Genomic DNA, 21,255 nt, shown 5'->3' with positions numbered 1-21,255 from the left:
ATACGGGTGGCCACTCCAGACCGAAGTGGCCTCCCACCATGCCATGAAAAGGTTGGCATAGCTAGGTGCCAGCCTGGTGCCCATAGCGGTCCCGGTGAGCTGAAGATAGTAGGACCCCTCATACCAGAAATAATTATTTGTTAGAATGAGGGAGATACCCTCAAGGATGAATCTTTTTTTCATCATTAGATGTATTTTTGAGGTCCAAAAAATATTCCATAACTGTTGTTGAACTACACATCCCAGCATGCCCTGCATCAGTTTTGGTATTTGGCCATGCTAAAACTGGACACCACCTTTACAGTGTTTGCAAATAGCCTGGTAGGCTTTGGTGAAAATAAATCCCTCTGACCATACAAAAGGAGTAAATAGAACAGCAGATAATCCGAATCCCTGCGCCTTGGTTATGGAGTGAATTACAGTTGGGAGGGGAGTGTAGTAGGTGGGGAGACAGTGGGTGTGTGTCCGGGGTGGGGGGTGTTTGGCTCATTGTGGGAGAGCAACTCCCACGGACATAGTGATCCTAGATGCAGGGAATGCAGCTGCTATGGGGCTTTTACATGTGTTAGCGACATTTCTTCATCTGGCATTTAAAATTTATTTTAGAAGTATAGTTGACGACTCCACTTCTAAACCTCACCTTTTGTTTAGTGAGCTGGGGGTACAAGCAGCACTAGGTGTGCACGGTAAGCACCATCAGCCGCCTTTGGTATCTTGGCATCTCCTGCATAGAGCTGACATGGCCATTCTGGAGGGCTGTAATTCTCCCACGTCTGTGTCCTCTCCGGGCAAGCACACAACCATGCAAGACCATGTTGCACTACAGGTGCTGCCAGCGCTGGATTTCCCACTAGGCCCGCAAGGCACAGGCCTATGGGTGGCACCTGCTGGAGGCGGCAAGCTGTGGCATGATTTTTTATTTAATGTTGTGGGTTTGACAGCTGCAGAAGACCAGAGACAGACACAGGGGGGTCTAGATCTGCCCCTGGTAGAGAGAAACCCGGTGGCTAGAGAAGAGATCCCGGAGCCGCCGATTTTCACTGTGCCTGGAGAGACCAGCGAATATGGGGATGGCTGCAGCTTCTAGGTGGCCGGCGGAAGAGACCCCCCCCCCCCCGGTGTGCAGCTGTGTCGTGTGCACAGTGCAGTGTGTGGGATGCTAGGGACTGCCACCAGTGTGAGTGACCCAGGATTGGCAGCCTGGAGTTACCTGTGCAGTTAAAATTTCGGTACTTGTGTATTAGCACGGCGCCCACGATATTAAGTCGTATGACATATAATCGCATCGCGTGCCATACACCCGATGCACACCGATGCGATTTAAAATTGTATAAAGCCCCCTATACGATTTTTTATTGTATAAGCACCCTAATGGGGGCTTACAATGTTAAATGCACCCACACGAAGCGTGGCGAGCGGAGGCGGTACGCATCCTCCGACCTTTTCATACCCCCACTATCCACGTCGGCGTGGAGTTGACCCTATATAGTATGGGGAGCGCAGCGAGCCACCGAGCACGAAGCGTGGCGAGCGGACGCGTATTACTTTAAATGTAATCCGCGTGCTCTCGCAGCGCTCGCCACGCTTCGGGCTCGCTGCGCTCGCCACACCATATAAAGTCAACTCCACGCCAACGTCCCTAGTGGGGGTATGAAAAGGTCAGAGGAGGCGTATTCCCCTGAATCTTCCTCCCTCTAGTGTCAGTGCATGTCCGCGTTTTCTGCTGCTCCTCTTCCTGTGAAGAATGTCTCCCACCTGTACCTTCCTCCCCCTAGTGTCAGTGTATGTCCTCGTGTTCTGCTGCTCCTCTTCCTGTGAAGAATGTCTCCCACCTGTACCTTCCTCCCTCTAGTGTCAGTGCATGTCCTCGTGTTCTGCTGCTCCTCTTCCTGTGACTAATGTCTCCCACCTGTACCTTCCTCCCCCTAGTGTCAGTGCATGTCCGCGTGTTCTGCTGCTCCTCTTCCTGTGACTAATGTCTCCCACCTGTACCTTCCTCCCCCTAGTGTCAGTGCATGTCCTCGTGTTCTGCTGCTCCTCTTCCTGTGACTAATGTCTCCCACCTGTACCTTCCTCCCTCTAGTGTCAGTGCATGTCCCCGTGTTCTGCTGCTCCTCTTCCTGTGACTGTCTCCCACCTGTACCTTCCTCTCCCCAGTGTCAGTGCATGTCCTCGTGTTCTGCTGCTTCTCTTCCTGTGACTAATGTCTCCCACCTGTACCTTCCTCCCTCTAGTGTCAGTGCATGTCCCCGTGTTCTGCTGCTTCTCTTCCTGTGACTAATGTCTCCCACCTGTACCTTCCTCCCTCTAGTGTCAGTGCATGTCCCCGTGTTCTGCTGCTCCTCTTCCTGTGACTGTCTCCCACCTGTACCTTCCTCCCTCTAGTGTCAGTGCATGTCCCCGTGTTCTGCTGCTCCTCTTCCTGTGACTGTCTCCCACCTGTACCTTCCTCTCCCCAGTGTCAGTGCATGTCCTCGTGTTCTGCTGCTTCTCTTCCTGTGACTAATGTCTCCCACCTGTACCTTCCTCCCTCTAGTGTCAGTGCATGTCCCCGTGTTCTGCTGCTCCTCTTCCTGTGACTGTCTCCCACCTGTACCTTCCTCTCCCCAGTGTCAGTGCATGTCCTCGTGTTCTGCTGCTCCTCTTCCTGTGAAGAATGTCTCCCACCTGTACCTTCCTCCCTCTAGTGTCAGTGCATGTCCTCATGTTCTGCTGCTTCTCTTCCTGTGACTGTCTCCCACCTGTACCTTCCTCCCTCTAGTGTCAGTGCATGTCCTCGTGTTCTGCTGCTCCTCTTCCTGTGACTAATGTCTCCCACCTGTACCTTCCTCCCTCTAGTGTCAGTGCATGTCCTCGTGTTCTGCTGCTCCTCTTCCTGTGAAGAATGTCTCCCACCTGTACCTTCCTCCCCCTAGTGTCAGTGCATGTCCTCGTGTTCTGCTGCTCCTCTTCCTGTGAAGAATATCTCCCACCTGTACCTTCCTCCCTCTAGTGTCAGTGCGTGTCCCCGTGTTCTGCTGCTCCTCTTCCTGTGAAGAATGTCTCCCACCTGTACCTTCCTGCCTCTAGTGTCAGTGCATGTCCTCGTGTTCTGCTGCTCCTCTTCCTGTGAAGAATGTCTCCCACCTGTACCTTCCTCCCCCTAGTGTCAGTGCGTGTCCTCGTGTTCTGCTGCTCCTCTTCCTGTGAAGAATGTCTCCCACCTGTACCTTCCTCCCTCTAGTGTCAGTGCATGTCCTCGTGTTCTGCTACTCCTCTCCCTGTAACTAATGTCTCCCACCTGTACCTTCCTCCCCCTAGTGTCAGTGCATGTCCTCGTGTTCTGCTGCTCCTCTTCCTGTGAAGAATGTCTCCCACCTGTACCTTCCTCCCTCTAGTGTCAGTGCGTGTCCCCGTGTTCTGCTGCTCCTCTTCCTGTGACTAATGTCTCCCACCTGTACCTTCCTGCCTCTAGTGTCAGTGCATGTCCTCGTGTTCTGCTGCTCCTCTTCCTGTGAAGAATGTCTCCCACCTGTACCTTCCTCCCCCTAGTGTCAGTGCATGTCCTCGTGTTCTGCTGCTCCTCTTCCTGTGACTAATGTCTCCCACCTGTACCTTCCTCCCCCTAGTGTCAGTGCGTGTCCTCGTGTTCTGCTGCTCCTCTTCCTGTGAAGAATGTCTCCCACCTGTACCTTCCTCCCTCTAGTGTCAGTGCATGTCCTCATGTTCTGCTGCACCACTTCCTGTGTAGAATGTCTCCCACCTGTACCTTCCTCCCTCTAGTGTCAGTGCGTGTCCCCGTGTTCTGCTGCTCCTCTTCCTGTGACTAATGTCTCCCACCTGTACCTTCCTGCCTCTAGTGTCAGTGCGTGTCCTCGTGTTCTGCTGCTCCTCTTCCTGTGAAGAATGTCTCCCACCTGTACCTTCCTCCCCCTAGTGTCAGTGCATGTCCTCGTGTTCTGCTGCTCCTCTTCCTGTGACTAATGTCTCCCACCTGTACCTTCCTCCCTCTAGTGTCAGTGCGTGTCCTCGTGTTCTGCTGCTCCTCTTCCTGTGAAGAATGTCTCCCACCTGTACCTTCCTTCCTCTAGTGTCAGTGCGTGTCCCCGTGTTCTGCTGCTCCTCTTCCTGTGACTAATGTCTCCCACCTGTACCTTCCTCCCTCTAGTGTCAGTGCGTGTCCTCGTGTTCTGCTGCTCCTCTTCCTGTGAAGAATGTCTCCCACCTGTACCTTCCTCCCCCTAGTGTCAGTGCGTGTCCTCGTGTTCTGCTGCTCCTCTTCCTGTGAAGAATGTCTCCCACCTGTACCTTCCTCCCTCTAGTGTCAGTGCATGTCCTCGTGTTCTGCTACTCCTCTCCCTGTAACTAATGTCTCCCACCTGTACCTTCCTCCCCCTAGTGTCAGTGCATGTCCTCGTGTTCTGCTGCTCCTCTTCCTGTGAAGAATGTCTCCCACCTGTACCTTCCTCCCTCTAGTGTCAGTGCATGTCCTCGTGTTCTGTTGCTCCTCTTCCTGTGAAGAATGTCTCCCACCTGCACCTTCCTCCCCCTAGTGTCAGTGCATGTCCTCATGTTCTGCTGCACCACTTCCTGTGAAGAATGTCTCCCACCTGTACCTTCCTCCCCCTAGTGTCAGTGCATGTCCCCGTGTTCTGCTGCTCCTCTTCCTGTGACTAATGTCTCCCACCTGTACCTTCCTCCCTCTAGTGTCAGTGCATGTCCTCGTGTTCTGCTGCTCCTCTTCCTGTGACTAATGTCTCCCACCTGTACCTTCATTTGGTCTATTGCATTATGTGTGAAAAACTCCATGTCGACCTTGTGAATGTCGACATAGACAATGTCGAACTAATGACCTTGTCGAACTAATGACCTTGTCGAACTAATGACCTTGTCGAACTAATGACCTTGTCGAACTAATGACCTTGTCGAACTAATGACCTTGTCGAACTAATGACCTTTCGAACTAGAATCATGTCGACCTTTTCCCATGTCGACCTAGAGGCATGTCGACCTAATGGATTCGACCTAATGACTGTCGACCATAATGCAGTAGACCAAATGACCGCATCCCCCTTCCTCCCCCTATTGTCAGTGCATGTCCCCGTGTTCTGCTGCTCCTCTTCCTATGACTAATGTCTCCCACCTGTACCTTCCTCCCCCTAGTGTCAGTGCATGTCCTCGTGTTCTGCTGCTCCTCTTCCTGTGACTAATGTCTCCCACCTGTACCTTCCTCCCCCTAGTGTCAGTGCATGTCCTCGTGTTCTGCTGCTCCTCTTCCTGTGACTAATGTCTCCCACCTGTACTGTACCTTGTTACTTGTCATGTCAGTGTCCTCACCTATGTACTGGGGTTTGGAGTTATACTGCATGGCTAAGCCGGTCTCTCATCCCCCACCCTAACCCCCCCCCCCCCCTGAGACAGGCCAGTCTGTGGGTCCAGGCCATCTTATGTATAATCTCCCTGCAAAAAACACTTACAAAACCTGTTTGATTTGTGCGACATCCGTCAGGTAACCTGGCATCACAGCTTGGAGTCTCTCTACTGTAACAATGTTGCTGTTCTGTATAATCTCTCTGTAGAGTCAGGAGCTTCCTGCAGCTTTCACTAGGCTGGTCTGTAAGGTTGAGCACAACGGGTGTCTCATTACAATTAAGTTAATAGACCTGTAAAATTATAGGTCGCAACCTCAGATCCCATCTCTGATGTCTTAGCCCTTTTGCAAAACCTGATACGTTCCACACACGGAGATACTACTCCGTACCTTCTCCGATAGCTCATATGCCAGCACTCTACACAATACTGACCTGACGCGGAGACTTTTGTTATGTTCTGCAGTGCTGCTGCCTTGCAGCCACTATTTCTGGATATGTTTGTGCAGTTTCTCAGCACATTCCCAGGGCTGCAGTGATACGTCCTGGTGATTTTCCTTACTACAGTGTTCTTTGGTAGGCTTCCAGCTACTACTTGGTTATCTCTGTGTTTTGGTCCTTGGACATTTTCCGGGTTGGTTCCTCCTTGTCTCTCTTCCTCGGTCTCTACTCTTCCCCTCTTTCTGCTCGTGCTTGGTTATGTATAGAGGGGAGCAGCCAACCACAATTGTAAAGAAATGTAACCTGCAGGCTCCACTCTCACCCGTTTACACCCAGTGCGTTCTCCAGTGTCCCCTATGTAATCTGATAAAGGGATTTAGCTGTAAGGACAAATCCTATTTTTCTTTCCCCATTGGGTGATTCAATGAACTGCAGGGTATTATGTTACATAATATGTACTGGGACACTCTTATATCACAATATGAGCACAGGGGTCTGTTCTGTAAATTAATAGTTCTTTGGTGCAATAGTAACGACTGCTGTGGAGAGGTGTCTCCTATAGGAATCAGGTTCGGTTCTTGGGCCCATTTTATTTAACATTTTTATTAACGATATTGGGATGGGGTTACTCAGCAATGTATCCATCTTTGCAGACGATACAAAACTGAGCAGAGTTGTTAAATCAGCAGAAGATGTCACCATGCTTCAAAATGATCAGGACAATCTAGACGAGTGGGCAAAAAAGTGGAAGATGAGGTTCAATGTGAACAAATGCAAGGTCATGCACCTTGGGAGACGCAACCAGTGTGCTAGTTATAACCTAAGCGGGGAGGAATTGGGTAATTCAGTACTCGAAAAGGATCTAGGAGTCCAAATAGACAACAAACTGGGGTGTAGTGCTCAATGTAATATAGCAACAAAAAAGGCCAATAAAACTCTAGCATGTATTAAAAGGGGCATGGAAACTAGGGATTCAAAAGTAATTATCCCTTTGTACAAATCATTGGTTAGACCGCACCTCGAATACGAAGTGCAATTCTGGGCCCCGCACCATAAAAAGACATCATAGAAGTAGAAAAAAATCCAAAGAAGAGCAACAAAGCTTATTAGGGGAATGGAGAATTTACGCTATGAGGAAAGATTAAACAATTTGGGACTATTTACACTAGAGAAGAGACGTTTAAGGGGGGACATGCTCAACATGTATAAATATATTAGGGGCCAATATAAGGAACTATCAAACACCCTTTTTTCTACTAGAAAGGAATCTAGGACGCGAGGGCACGAGTTTAGATTAGAAGAAAAAAGATTTTGTTCATCTATAAGAAAAAATTTCTTTACAGTCAGAACAGTCAAACTTTGGAACTCTCTCTTCCTGGAAGTGGTGTCGGCAGACACTATAAATACATTTAATATAAGGTTGGATAAACATTTATTGGTTAAAAACATCCATGGGTACAAATAATTAACATAATCTGTTTTAAATATCAGAACATACTATACAACAAGGGATAAGCTATTATAAACATAGATTGAACTATAGATGGACGCAAGTCTTTATTCAGCCTCACCTACTATGTAACTATGGAAGGACAAGGGCCCATTAAAATGTTGCTATGGCACACACAGTTCTGGCTCTGCTCCAGCTGTGGACTGCCATGGATCAGCAAGCCTTCCACGCTCCACAACATAGTCCGCTAAGCTGTATGTACGATCTGAAATGTGCATATATAACAATGGCTTAACTGTGTGAAGTGTCACTAATTCGGTGTAACCTTTCCCAGGGTGTAGGAAGTCTTTCCTAAACCTATATAACTAATGTGATTTACCTCAGATGCTCTATCACACAATACTTAAATATAATTAGTCATTCACTGTGTTTCTCTATCTAGCCCCGATCATGTATTTCTTGTCCGTACCAAACCAGATAACATAAGACTCTCTCATCAGGGATTCGATGCCTACGGCAGATCTGTCACAGCAGAAGTCTAATTATCAGGTGATCTGACACTCTGCACCTGTGATCCACGTTTCCAACACTCTCTCAACCATCCAGTCCTTGGTGCCATCCCTGCAATACTGAAAAGCATCAGGGTGACATATTGTACTGTATTGGAAAGCAGAAGGGATCTGTACCTTAGCTCCCGTATACAACCAACCTGGTACTCTCATTTGACACCACTTCCGAATAGTTACCTATATACCCCAACCTGGGCTAGATTCCAGCAGTGCCAACAAGGGGCCAGCTTAATAACCAGAGAGGAGACTCCTGGTGAATAACTGGTATGATGACCAAACAGCAGATGCACAGGAGCCACCGACTGTGGGAGCACTTGTTCACGCGGGCTTCTGTAGACTACGAATACCCAACAATCTTCAGACATACAACATTACTCTGAATTACAGAGCACTGAAATAAATATAAAAAGACAGACAACAAAAGTGTGAGATCACCTGGGCTAAGTTGACAAAGTCTATTGAATGCGACATGCGAAGGCAATTGAAATATTACGTATCTGTGATTAATTTTTAATTAAAGTGAGAAAAGTTACAAATAGTCTTGTGATATGCCAAGGCAATCAAGATACAATTTATTTGATTGACAGTCGAGATATAAGGTGTAACCAACTGATCAATAATCAAAGAAGTATTGATGAATGCTCCCTATATTTTATATGAAGAGTCCATTAAAAGTTATGTTAAGTTAATAATTATGTCATACAATTAACATACAAAAGAGTGCGCCCAAAAAGACACATTTGTCTTTCCGTTTGCTTCTTGCAAACAAACCGTTTGTATTCTGTATGGTTACTCCACAGCTTTGGGAATGGAGTACATCAGCCAAATTCAGACCAGCCCTTCCCAGAGGTATCGCCTCTTCAAGGTCCATTCCATACTGGGAGATATTTGATGGGCTTTAATTTCTTAAATACAAGCTCTTCTGTCACACTTGCGTTATGTGCAAATTTAACTTCATAATGGTATTTTGACACTAGACACAATGATTTACGATGTCCGATCCATTTGCAAATGCTGCTATTAGGTGTGTCGGGATTCTGACCGCCGGGATTTTAACTGCATCCCAGAGTGTCCGCTGCAGGGCACACCAACATATGTATTACTTTAAATTCTGGCATGAATTTCATTTTAAAATTCCAGCCACTTTAATGGAGGCTGCAGCAACCTATGGGTGCCTCAAGGTGTCGCTGTCTGCCACAGTGGAAACTGCTATCTGTTTAATTGCATTAACAGTACTGATCATGTTTCTTTGCAGGGGGTCTGTAGTTCGAGTACTGGTCTTTAATGCCACAGGGGAGAGGGACACTGCTGCACTGTTAAAGCTGCTACATGTAAGTCAGTGTTTTTATCTACTTGACATATTGCCTAGTTAAGCATTCATTGTTTCCCAGCATTCTTAATGCCTAAATATAGTAGCCATTATGTTGGCTTATTGTTTGGCCTATCAAACCTCTTGTGTAGAACATTTGTACGGGCCTATATGAATTGTCTCCAGTCTGTATAATGGTCACACAGCGCCAGTTCTCCTGGCTGCCCTTATAATGTTTCTGGTAATGTCCACATCTCACCAGCTTCTCTTGTGCTTTCAGCCCTGTGATTTTGACTATGCTGTATTCTGTCCCAACATCAGTGAAGTATCAGGTGTGGGGATAGCAGGTAAGAATCTAATCCGAGATGACACAAGCTGGTATCTACAAACACCACTTCCTGTGTGTTCTGTAATGCTGGCATCACACTGCAATATCTTCTATTTCAGATCACCACCAAAGTGGTTTCCCATTGGCTGTCATGTCTGATTTTAAATTGGTGACATTAACAGCCATTTTGGTAATACAGGGTTACCCTATTAGAAATTGGTTTCCTGTAGATCATGGGTCCTCAAACTGCGGCCCTCCAGATGTTGTGAAACTACAAATCCCAGCATGCCTTGCCACAGTTAACACTCCCTTATAGCAAAACTGTGGCAAAGCATGCTGGGATTTGTAGTTTCACAACATCTGGAGGGCTGCAGTTTGAGGACACATGCTGTAGATCTGGGGTAGCCAACCCTAGTCCTCGAGAGCTACCAACAGTGCATGTTTTGCAGGTCTCCTCACAGAATCACAAGTGAGCTAATTAGCTCCATCTGTGGATCTTTTAAAATGTGTCAGTGATTAATGAGTGCAGCAGTGCAGCAGCTAGGTTGTCTGGAACATGTGAACTGTTGGTAGCTCTCGTAGGTTAGGGTTGGCTACCACTGCCGTAGATGATATCTTATTTAGGTGATGGTAGATACGTTTATTGCGCTGATTCCTAATCTGCATACACACTGAGCTGCTATTCGCTTTTCTGAGCAATTTTCCCAGGATTCTATGGAAAGCCAGCAGATGAGTGGCAGCTGTCGGCCGATGATGTGGGAGTGTGCATCAGCACTCACCGCAGCCCCCTACACACTGGCCAGCTGAAAGCAGCTCAAACAAGAAAATTGATCTGCTTTCAGCTTAGTCGTCCAGTGTATATGGTCCTTTACACCAATGGTTCTCAACCTCGGTTCTCAAGGTACTTGCACCCAACAGTGCAATTTTGCAGGTCTCCACACAGAATCACAAGTGAAGTAATTAGCTCCACCTGTGATCTTTTAAAATGTGTCTATGAATAATCTGTGCGCCTGTTCGGGGGTACTTGAGGATCAAGGTTAAGAACCACTGCTTTACACAACAGCACATAATATGGACAGACTTTGTCCGTCTTCAGATGTCTTTGAATTGTAACTCTCTTAGTGTGGCAGATTATATTGCATTAAATACCCTGATAGTGACAAACATGGCAATTAAGATGGAGGCTTGGCCTACAGTCACCTCTTCTGGTCGTGTCATTTATAGTAAAAGTGATTATTGCAGAACATACAGTCACTGCAGTACAGTCTTCCTTTTTTACTTTGCTTATTTGGAAAGCAGAATAAGGAATGTCCTTTAAATATCTTGCTAACCTTGCAAAAAAAGGAAATGTTTTCCATTATCAATGTGTTTAAAATGTGCCCCACCCAGTTGGTGACCTTTGTACTAGACAGAACCTGCTGTGACATAACAGGTTATCAAAGCTGCTGTACAAGTCCTACTTAATAGTTATTTCTATTGTTTCCTCTCCTCAGATCAGCAGAATTATAATGTAACTCTAGAGAACGTCTTGACCCGCTGTTTGGAGAACCAGAAGAAATGGAACCTGCTGATGGGGGAGAGAGGCTGCTCTGACCCCTGGGGCTCTCCTGTTGACTCGCTGATTAGAGGCAGCCCCCGTGGCACCCCACTGCTCCTTGCCCCCTCTTCAGAGCATCTCTTAAACTGTAACTCCCTTGTGTTCCCATGTATCTCTCACGCTTTGCAGTGGGCCACCCAGGGGAGGGACCCTGACTTCCCTTGCATGGATACCAATCACCACCACCACCCCATGGCTAGTTCTGGCTCCATCCTGCTGCGGGAGGCTGCTCACATCCAGATTCTCATCACAGGAAGTCTCCACCTGGTGGGCGGTGCTCTGAAACTGCTTGACCAATCCCTCACTCAATGACCTGGCCTGCGCACAGTTTACAAAGCAGACACCTTCATGTTTACTTGAATCGGCTGTCAGACTTGCTGCCGATGGATGTGGGATCCTCTTAGTTGCCAGAGACATCTTCTAACATGGTCTTTGTTGTTTTTGCCCCTTCTGTTGGGGTTTCTGGAAGCAAATCTGTTTAATCTCACTAATAATTACATCTGGACCTTCTTTTTCAAAAGGGCTGCTATTTTAAACTGTCCTAGATAACTGTTCATGGATTCACTGACGCCCTTCTGTACATAGGTGGGAGAAATTTGGATAATTGCCTTGCATAATTTTTTATTTCATTCCTGAAGAGAAGTATTTATTAACAATGTTTGTGTTGTGTTATTTTACTTTGGGTGAACAGTTCTTCTGCTGAAAGGGGGATACAGATGTTAGCGTATACCAGCATACACACTTTATTATGATGAATTAAGGAGTGGGAAATGGAGACCCTTCCCCAGTGTTGCATTGTCCACAGACATGGAAATGGTGGGTATATACCTTCCCTTGTGCTGTACATGCCATAGGTGATGGCTAGAGCAGTCTGTCTACAGACCACCAAGTCACAGGTCACTGATTCCATCCATGGCCCACTGTAGTCAGTGTCCCTCGCAGCGTATGTAACATATCCATTCACAGCCTGTGGGTGGACACCCACATCATTCGATGGTCGCCGACCATCGAATGGTGTGGAACATGCGCATATCAAAGTGACTCTCGGAGCGCTTAGATCGGCGTGCACCCTCCGGAGGAAGTGGCCGGGCAGCTGTCATCTGGTAATCACTTAACCTCCTCAAGTAAATAAGGACACTGAGATGTAGGTTTGGCAGAGAAACGGTTTGCTAATTTATTGAATGCATTATTAATGGAGCAAGGTGGCAAAGAAAATATGTCCAGAAATCAGCAACTCTGGAATACCCAAATGCACCCAACAAGAAGAATTACATTGCCCAGAGTCCACAAACGCAACTATATAACCAGAGGATATCTGCTTACCTTCTACATTCACTAAACATCTGTTTGGGTGATGACACCTCCCCTCGTTAGGGTGGTACAGCCAACTACCAGTCAAGGAAAGTAGACCAATTGCAGCTGGACTGATGACTTGCCTTTATTTCCTGTATGACCAGAGAACCACTGCACTGCCGCTATACAAATAGGTCCTTGTCAAACAACATACCTTCCTTCATTAACTAGACCCCATTCTACCTGGTACAAATAACCAAAATGGAATTGAATCCTTAAGCCATGCAAGCAACTATACAAGTTTTGTAACTGCTGTTGCAAAAGCCAAAAGCTACCGCGTTTCCATGAAACCAAAGCAACTATCGAAGGACTTTATCTGATCCTTTAAAAGCCGGAGCCCTGAATTGAAATTGTGAACCCAGTGTAAATACTAGTGACCCACAATCCAAATTCTAAATGACTCAAATAGAAAATTTGTACTGCCTGGACCTGCGACATCCTCCCTGCACTGAAAATCAACTTCCGGTTGCAGGGAGGAGGAGAGCGTGCCCTGCCCCCCCCCCCCCCCCCCCCTGCAGCAGCAAAATTAGCCGGATAAGGGAGGGAGGAGCTGCCGGAACCCGCCGTGTATCGCCGGCTCACCGCAAAAGACCACTCTTAACGCAAGAGCTGTCTTTTGTCATAATTTATTTATTTATTAACAGTTTCTTATATAGCGCAGCATATTCCGTTGCGCTTTACAATAGCAGACAGTGATACAACAAAACGGTATTTACAGACAGTCAAAATGTAGGAGGGCCCTGCTCGCAAGCTTACAATCTATAGGGAAAAGCATATGCGATAATTATGTTAGCTGTAGCTGGTGATGTGCAGATGTTAGAGCATCACCCCCTCAATGAGCTCCAAAACCTACCAAGCTCCATTAAGTACCACTGAAAACTATACCTCCCAACATGACACTCTCCAGGAGGGACATATTGCTCTGCTCCTGCACTTCCCTCTTAATGCGTGATTGCCTTCACCTGTGTTACAGCACCTTTCTTATCAATTAACCTGTTCAACACAGATGAAGGTAATCATGCATTAAGAAGAAAGTCCAGGAACAGAGCATTGTGTCCCTCCTGGAGGTATGGAAATGCTACCTGTAACATAAAGGCCTCTTACTGGCAATAAGCCACCCCATAAACTTCCTCTAAAATGGCTTGAAGCAGGTGCGTCCACCAGCCTCATGTGGTCAGCTTAAAACTTGTAGCAAGATCAAGGACTTCATTGTAGAATAAAGTGAAATACCAGCTAAGGCAAGCGCAAAAAAACCCTGGATCTGCCAGCTACATACAGAAATCAACTTTCTCCGTCATCCACTAGGTGTCACTAGAGTTACAGTGGGGAATAGAAGAGCGACTGCAGGGAGCATGGGCACTTTTTAAATTAAAAGTCAGTGTGGCCAACTCCTTCCCTTCTACTTTCCCTCCCAGGCAGTCTTAAGGGGCATACACACAGAGATGTGTGCTAAGCTATTTAGGGTAAATTATTTCTTGGTGTCCAGATCTCCCATGGAGAGCACATACACATGCAGAGATTTGTGCTAAGCAATTTTGCTTAAGCCAAAAAAAAGGCCGGGTAATGGTTCAGAATGTGAGCTAGCGATTTAGTATCTCTCATTCTGTACACAGAGATAATTGCAGTCACATGCTAAGCAATTTGACTAGCTCTTTGGCCAGTATTCAATGGCCGGGGGTCGAGGGCAGCAGCGAATCCTGTGTAGGATTCGCTGCACTTTCGCCCAGATTCTCCCTGCTGGAAGATTCGCTGGCAGCCGCCCGTTCACATTATTCAACGCGTCAGGGGCTGAGAGCCCCTGACGGCGATAATTAGCCTCTGCGGCGAATTGCACTCGGCTCTCTCCCCTGCTGCTGTGTCTACAATGCCACTGCAGGGGATTGAGCGGAGTCACATCGGGGGAGCACGCTGATGCTGCCAGGAGCCCCCGCACAGCTTGAGGACGGGGACGGGTCCAGCAGCAGTAGCAGACCTCCAGCTCAAGCAGTCCCAGCGCTGACATCTGCTATCACCACGCTGGGGCTGCCAGAGCCGGAGGACTGCTGCTGCTGGAGCCTTCCCCGCCCTCAGGCTGTGCGGGGGCTCCGTGTTGATCTGATGTGCCGGAGGTCTGCTGCTGAGAGCTCATAAAAGCAGCTCCTGTCCTGCACTGTGCACTGCTCTATCTCCTGTCAGCGTCTCACAGCAGCAGGACAAGACGCTGCTGGTGATGCTGCTGCTGCCGCTTGTCAGAGGCTCTGAGCGCGATGAATGGTGAGGGCAGCTTGCACTGCTTTGTCCCCCACTGCTAGGATACACAGGTCCTGAAACTCCCCCTGTATGTTCTGCATGACTTATCCCCCATAAAATAAATCATGTACCTAAGCACGGAGGAGTCCGGGTGTCTGACAACTTCCCCCATTACAGGCTGCTGCTGCTGCACGGAGCTCTCCTGTGTTCAGGGCTGCCCCACACAAGTGGTGAGTTAACTGTTTGAAGCCCATGGCTTCTGTAGCAATTGCTCATGCATACCATCAGTGTATGCTTTATTTTATAAAGTACATGTTCAGTTCTCCGAATGCTAAATGGAGAATCATGGCGAAAATCAATGGAGAAAGCAGTTCTCCATTTGAGCATTGAATACACTGTCGGCGAATTCCACTAAAAACCCCATTGAAAATCACAGGCGAATTGTGGAGAATCATTTACGGCGAATCGGCAGACATTCGCTGTTCATTTGTGGCGAATTGCCTCCATTGAATATGGCGAATTGTTTTTTCTAACAGAAAATTCGCCGTTAACCCAGCGAATTGCCAGATTCACTGAAAAAAACAGCGAATCTGAGGCATTGAATACTGGCCTTTGACTACATGCACTGACTAAAGGTGCATACACACTGTACAATTTATTTTTACCAATTTCGTTGAAAGACAATGCCCTTGAACCCGTGTCCTGGACAAAAGATGTTGATGAAAGATATTGACGACAGACTAGTTACATATTATAGGCTCTTTTTGAAAGACATCCAAATTGAGCTGCATGCACAGTTGACTAACAACCTTGATAACCAACTGGCCGGTATGCGCATTATCATTAGTCGTTCGTCACAAATGCACTGAGAGATATTTTGACCAATTTCGTATGAATGGCCGAGATGAACGAAATTGGTCAAAAAAAATTGTAGTGTGTATGCACCTTTAGTTAGCAAGCTCATCGTCATCTCTCAGGGACATAAACACAGAGAGAATGTCCGATTGTCTTTCTGCCTTAAATGTCGAGCACACGACAAGGTGGTGGTAATTCTCAATCAGCGCCCTCTACATCTTTCTTTTTATATATATATATATATATATATATATATATATATATATATATATATATATATATATGCTTGAGGGTAGCAAGGCGGCACTCCACAAAGGGCAATACGTATTCCGGTGCCTGGTCCATAAAATACAAAGTAAAGTACACTTACCCCCCATGGGAAGGATTCCAGACCGGCACTTTAGTTTATTCCATAGGTGCAGATAGTAATAACAGCAGCTGTCCCAACAGCTGTTTCAACTGGCTACAACCAGCCATAATGAAAACTATTTGTAGCCAGTTGAAACAGCTGTCAGGACAGCTGCTGTTATACCTATCTGCACCTATGGAATAAACTACATTTTTTCTTCAATCGAGAAAAAAAAAAAATCGAGAAAAAAAATAATAAAAAAAATATATATATATATATATATATATATATATATATATATATATATATATCTCGATACAGCTGGAGATGCGCTAGTTTTTTTTTAGCTTACAAGTGTTTTTCTTAAACCACTACACCTGAGTGTTAGGGTAATAGTACAGTCACAGTCCTTTTTCAGGTTTCTGCTCGTGAGACACACTAGATCCTTTAAGCTTTAGGACCGCAGCTTTCCAACTAGTGGGGAATCCCTGGATCTGTAGGGATTAAAACAATCTGTAGAAAAATGTAGAAGGAAGCGCTTCTTAGTGTATTAACGTTTTATTAAAAGGCAGTCTGCCACTTTGTAAAAGATAAAAAGATATACAAATGCTCGTACCGCACAATACATCAGTGTGGGCTTAAATACCACATGATATAATTGAATTCCATAAAGCACACGTCACCGTCATAGAATGGAGCTGGGGAACTTCAGCTGATCTCGACACGCTGGATCTGTAGCTGGCTGCCACGTTTCTTCCAGGCCACAGCGACTCTCCCGAACAGTGACCGGTATGCCCAAACGCGTTTCGTCATGGACTTCGTCAGTGGGCTGTCTCACCAGACGCAAGCTTCGCTTGTTATGCTGCCCTCCTTCATTGATTAGTACAATTATTACATACAGCTGTTTAAGGTCTCACCCATTGAGACACATTAGCCTTGTTTCATTCCAGTCATTATTACTATTGCATATTACAAAAAACACACAACACTGACGACACTACATATACACGTATGGCACAATGAATTGTACATAAAAAAGCACAAAGACATTTAGACCAACTGTGCAACATTGCGTCTCAGAAAAAAGGCATACTCCTTTTATATATATATATATATATATATATATATATATATATATATATGGTTGGGATCTGGCCAATTTAGGCATATCAGTTCAGTCTGTGAACGAGAAGAAAATAATTAATTGCACGTCACCGTAAATTTGCCGTCATTCCATTTTTACAAACAGTCAAAGCCTAGGTATATCAATGGGTGAGATTCACAACTTATATCACTCCCCAAACACCCATTAATATATATCGACTCTTGTACATACAGTCATCTAGAGGGTTATTAGCTCTAGATAAATCCATTACAGACTCCCATCTCCCGATTGTCTACAAGTCTTTTATATGAGGGAACTACGTCTCTCTCTCTAATCACCCCGCAAAAGGCATAATTATTTCTTATTAGACTTGTCCAGCAGTTTTGACCTAAACACCTATGGGCTGTATTGGACATCATTTTAGTAACATAGACAATGATTACACTCTCTTTTGATGATTATTATAATAATTCAATCAACCATATCGACACCTCGAGGTTATGTCGACACAGCTAATGTCAACACCATAAGTTCGAACACAGATTCTTTATCATAATTATATGGACATTGGGCTACACAGTTTTTGGTAGTGTGGTAGGGAGTTTTTTGAATAGTTAATCCCAGCCAAATTTCACTAGTTTAGACATGAACTGAGCAAAACTATTTTCCATAAGATATTCTATTTTTACGTTTTTTTCCGACATAGCCATAAACCAATTTTTCAATACTATTGTTACTGGGGACAGGTTTTAATTTCAGTAAGTTCCTTTAAGTATTATTGATAAAGGGGGTGATCTCAAAATTTTCTTTAACCCGTTTGGGATTACAGTGTCTAGGGTCAATATCCACTGAGTCTCCCTCCTTGTCAGTTGCTTTTCCCTATCTCCCCCCCTCTTGTCCTGTGGGACTATTTCTATTCCTTTAAACCTTAGTCCACTTATGTCGCCATTATGGTGTTCAAGAAAGTGTCTTGGTATGCTGTGATTGGATATTTTATTTTTAATGTTACGTGTATGTTCCAAAATCCTAAGCTTTAGGACTCGCTTAGTTTTTCCTATATACATGTAACCGCATGGACAGGTCAACATGTATACAACGTATTTGGAATTACAATTTATAAAGGTTTTTATCGGGAATTTTTTCCCTTTTTTGTCAGCAAATTCTTTTGCTCCCTTTTCTCCTAAAGGACATATTTTGCAGCTTCCACAAGGATAAAATCCTGTGATCCCTCCCAGTATTCTACTCGGTTCTTTTGTTATTAGGGGTTCTAGTTTACTTCGGGAAACCATAGATTTTAAGTTTTTTGCTCTTGGCAATTCCTTGTTTAACACCGGGTCGAGCTTCAGGATGTGCCAGTTTTTTCTAAGGACGTCTTTAATCTCTTTGTCTGCAGCATTGTATTGAGTAACAAACGGAGAAGATTTTCTTATTTTTATCTTCAGTAGATCGTTGTTTGTCTTTATATATTAAAAGTTCTTCCCTTGGTCTATCAAGTGCTCTCCCTTTTGATGACTCTATCAGGGATTGGGGATAGCCTCTCTCAGCAAATCTATTTTCATAGATCTTTGATTGTTCTTCAAATTTTGCAACATTACTACAATTCCGTCTTAGACGTGAGAATTGCGAGAAAGGGATGTTGTGTTTCCAAGAGGGGAGATGGCAGCTATTGAATTCTAGGTAGCTTTAAAACGGTGGACGCTAATAGCATTATGGCGGTTATGGTGGCCCTCTTTGTTGGCCCGTAGGGCCCTATCCCAGGTGGCGGCTGGACACAGACTCCAAAAGGAGTCTCCAACGTCTTGTTCGGCAGAACTTGACAAATGTATCACTAAAGCAACTGGGGGGGAAATCACATTTTTACTGACGGCAGCTCCTCGGTGGACCTTTCAGGCCCCTAGTTGGACCTTTTAGCGGTCCTACTACTTATAGAGGTTCCAGGGGACATGGAAAAGGCGCTTCCTCTTCCCATCATAAGGCAAAAGCCTCTGCCAAGCCCTCTGCATGACTGACAGACTGCTGTCCCTTCTGGGGGATCCTAAGGTGAGCGCACGTCTAAGAGACTTCAAAGACGTGTGGTGGCGGTTTCACAATGCCTGGGTCAGAGATTTGATAGTAGTCAGCTACAAAATCCTATTTCGGCTACCTCCACCTCAGCGGTTCTTCACAACCGTTTTGCCAGTTTCTTTTGAAAAGGATCATCTCTTGATGGCTGCCATAGAGAAATTTAGGAATACTGGAGTGGTGGTGCTATTCAATCACCGGTCCTAGGGGTTGTACTCAAGTCTTTTCCTAGCGCTGAAGCTGGACAGCTAGGCATGTCCCATACTCAATCTAAAAGACCTGAACCCTTCCCTAAAATCAGTAAAGTTCAAGATGGAATCCCTGCAATCTGTGATTGGCGGTCTGGAATGGGAGGAGTTCCTGAAGTTTCTCAGGGATGCCTACCTAAATGTTCTGATCTGGCCCCTGTGCTTCGCGGGTTGATACCTTCATTGGCAATTTCAGGCATTTCCATTCGGCCTCTCCTCTGCCTAAAGATCTTCACCAAGGTCATGGTGGTCATGATGGATTTGCTACGGACAAAGGGGGTCACGATACTACCTTATCTTGATGACCTTCTGTTGAAGGCTCAATCACCGGAGGTTCTGTTAGACAATTTCCATCTGACACAGTCCACCCTTATAGGGTGGATCCTGAACTTCCTGAAATCTCACCTTCAACCCACACAGCGGCTGCTGTTCCTGGGAATGATCATGGATGCAGTCCAGATGCAAGTTTTTGCCAGACAACAAAATTCACTCCCTTTAGCTTTTAGTCTGTTCTGTCTTTCAAGACAAAAGGTTGTCGGTGCACCTCTGCACCAAGCTTCTGGAGAAGATGGTAGCCACGTTCGAGGTGGTGCAGTATGGTCGCTTCCACTCTTGCCTATTTTAACTCTGTCTGCTCCATCAGTGATCCGGCTCTCAACTGAGCCTCAATCACAGAGTGATCTTGTCTCCCCGTGCATGTCTCTCATTGCTGTGGTGGCTCAGCTCTACCAACCTACGAGACTGCAAGAGGTTTGGCATTTGAGATGTCTTGTTGGACCATCAGTTCCAGGGCCTTTGGACACCACAGGAGGCTCTCCTGTCAATCAATGTGCTGGAACTTAGAGCAGTGTATTATGCCGCACTGCAAGCAGGACACCTTCTTCGGAACTGGCCCAATCAGGTCCAAACCGACAACTCCATGGCTGTCACCTATATAAACAAGCAGGGTGGCATGCATAGTTGTGCAGCCATGAGGGAGGTGAGTCGAATTCTGCTTTGGGCCCAAACCCACGCTCAAGCCATATCAGCTGTGTTCATACCAGTTGTGGAAAATTGGGAGGCCAACTTCCTGAGCCAGTGAGACGTGCACCTGGAGAGTGGTGTCTCTATCCTCAGTTTTTCCATAAACTAGTGCGTCATTGGGATTGCCCCCAGATAGACCTGATGGTGCCCCTATACTGCGCTTGGACTCACGATCCAGCAGCGGTGGGGGTGGACCTTACCAGTTTGTCTACCTCTTTCCACTCTTCCCATTGATGCCTCAAATCCTGAAATGCATTCGGAGGGTGGAGATCATGGTGCTCCTGGTGGCAACAGAGTGGCCTCAACAGTCCTGGTACACCTGCCTAACATCTCTGTTAATAGACGAGCCATGGCCGCTCCCTCTTCAGGAAGACTTCCTCAGTCAAGGTCCATTCATTTATCCAGACTTAAGGCGTCTTCATTTGACGGCTTGGCTACTGAGAGTTCCATCCTGAGGGGTGAGGGCATCTCTTCAGCAGTCATCCCTTTGATGATGCCTGCCAGGAAGGAAGTCACGTCAGGACACTACTATTGCATTTGTGTGTCTATGTCTTGTGGTGTGAGGGTCGCAGTGTTTTGCTTATCCTTTTAAAAAATGCATGGCTCCAGGGGCGTGGTCTGGCCACGGAAGGAGCAGGCAGCTCAGTCACGCAGCTCCTGCAGGTTTTTATTTAAAAAACAGTTTATAGCACTCCCCCACCCTCACCTAGCCGGTGGAGACACTCCGGGCCCAAGGAGAACGCACAGCAGACGCCGGGGACGGCATATACTCCCTCCCGTGATTGAGGCCTACTCAAAGCTCCAAGCCGCGGCCTCAATTTCTGCGGGCACCCAGCGGCGGAGCTCTGGAGCCGGAACGCGGCTAATCTGAGCGCTGGGACAGCTGGAGACCCCAGAAGAGGACGCAGGGAGGTAAGCTGACCTCCCCCTGACCCAACACAGCCCGGGAGGACAGGTGTGAGTGGCCCTGGAGCTTCCACGTAGTAGTGG

The 21,255-nt window shown here is 46.4% G+C and overlaps 1 protein-coding gene across 2 annotated transcripts in view; it reads left to right on the top strand.

Moving 5' to 3' along the window:
* FPGS (folylpolyglutamate synthase) overlaps positions 1-11,700 on the top strand; it is a 72,421-nt gene extending 60,721 nt beyond the window's left edge. For both annotated transcript variants that reach the window (XM_083160834.1, XM_083160833.1), the window contains exons 13-15: positions 9,064-9,139; positions 9,398-9,464; positions 10,939-11,700. In XM_083160834.1, the coding sequence (XP_083016960.1) occupies positions 9,064-9,139; positions 9,398-9,464; positions 10,939-11,354 (559 nt within the window). In that variant the 3' untranslated portion in view covers positions 11,355-11,700. The remainder of the gene's footprint in view (positions 1-9,063; positions 9,140-9,397; positions 9,465-10,938) is intronic.
* The last annotated feature ends 9,555 nt before the right edge of the window (positions 11,701-21,255 follow it).

The sequence above is a fragment of the Crinia signifera genome, chromosome 9 (assembly GCF_055691185.1).
Source record: "Crinia signifera chromosome 9, ASM5569118v1, whole genome shotgun sequence".
Classification (NCBI taxonomy): domain Eukaryota; kingdom Metazoa; phylum Chordata; class Amphibia; order Anura; family Myobatrachidae; genus Crinia; species Crinia signifera.
This window is presented reverse-complemented; position numbering and strand designations above follow the sequence as displayed.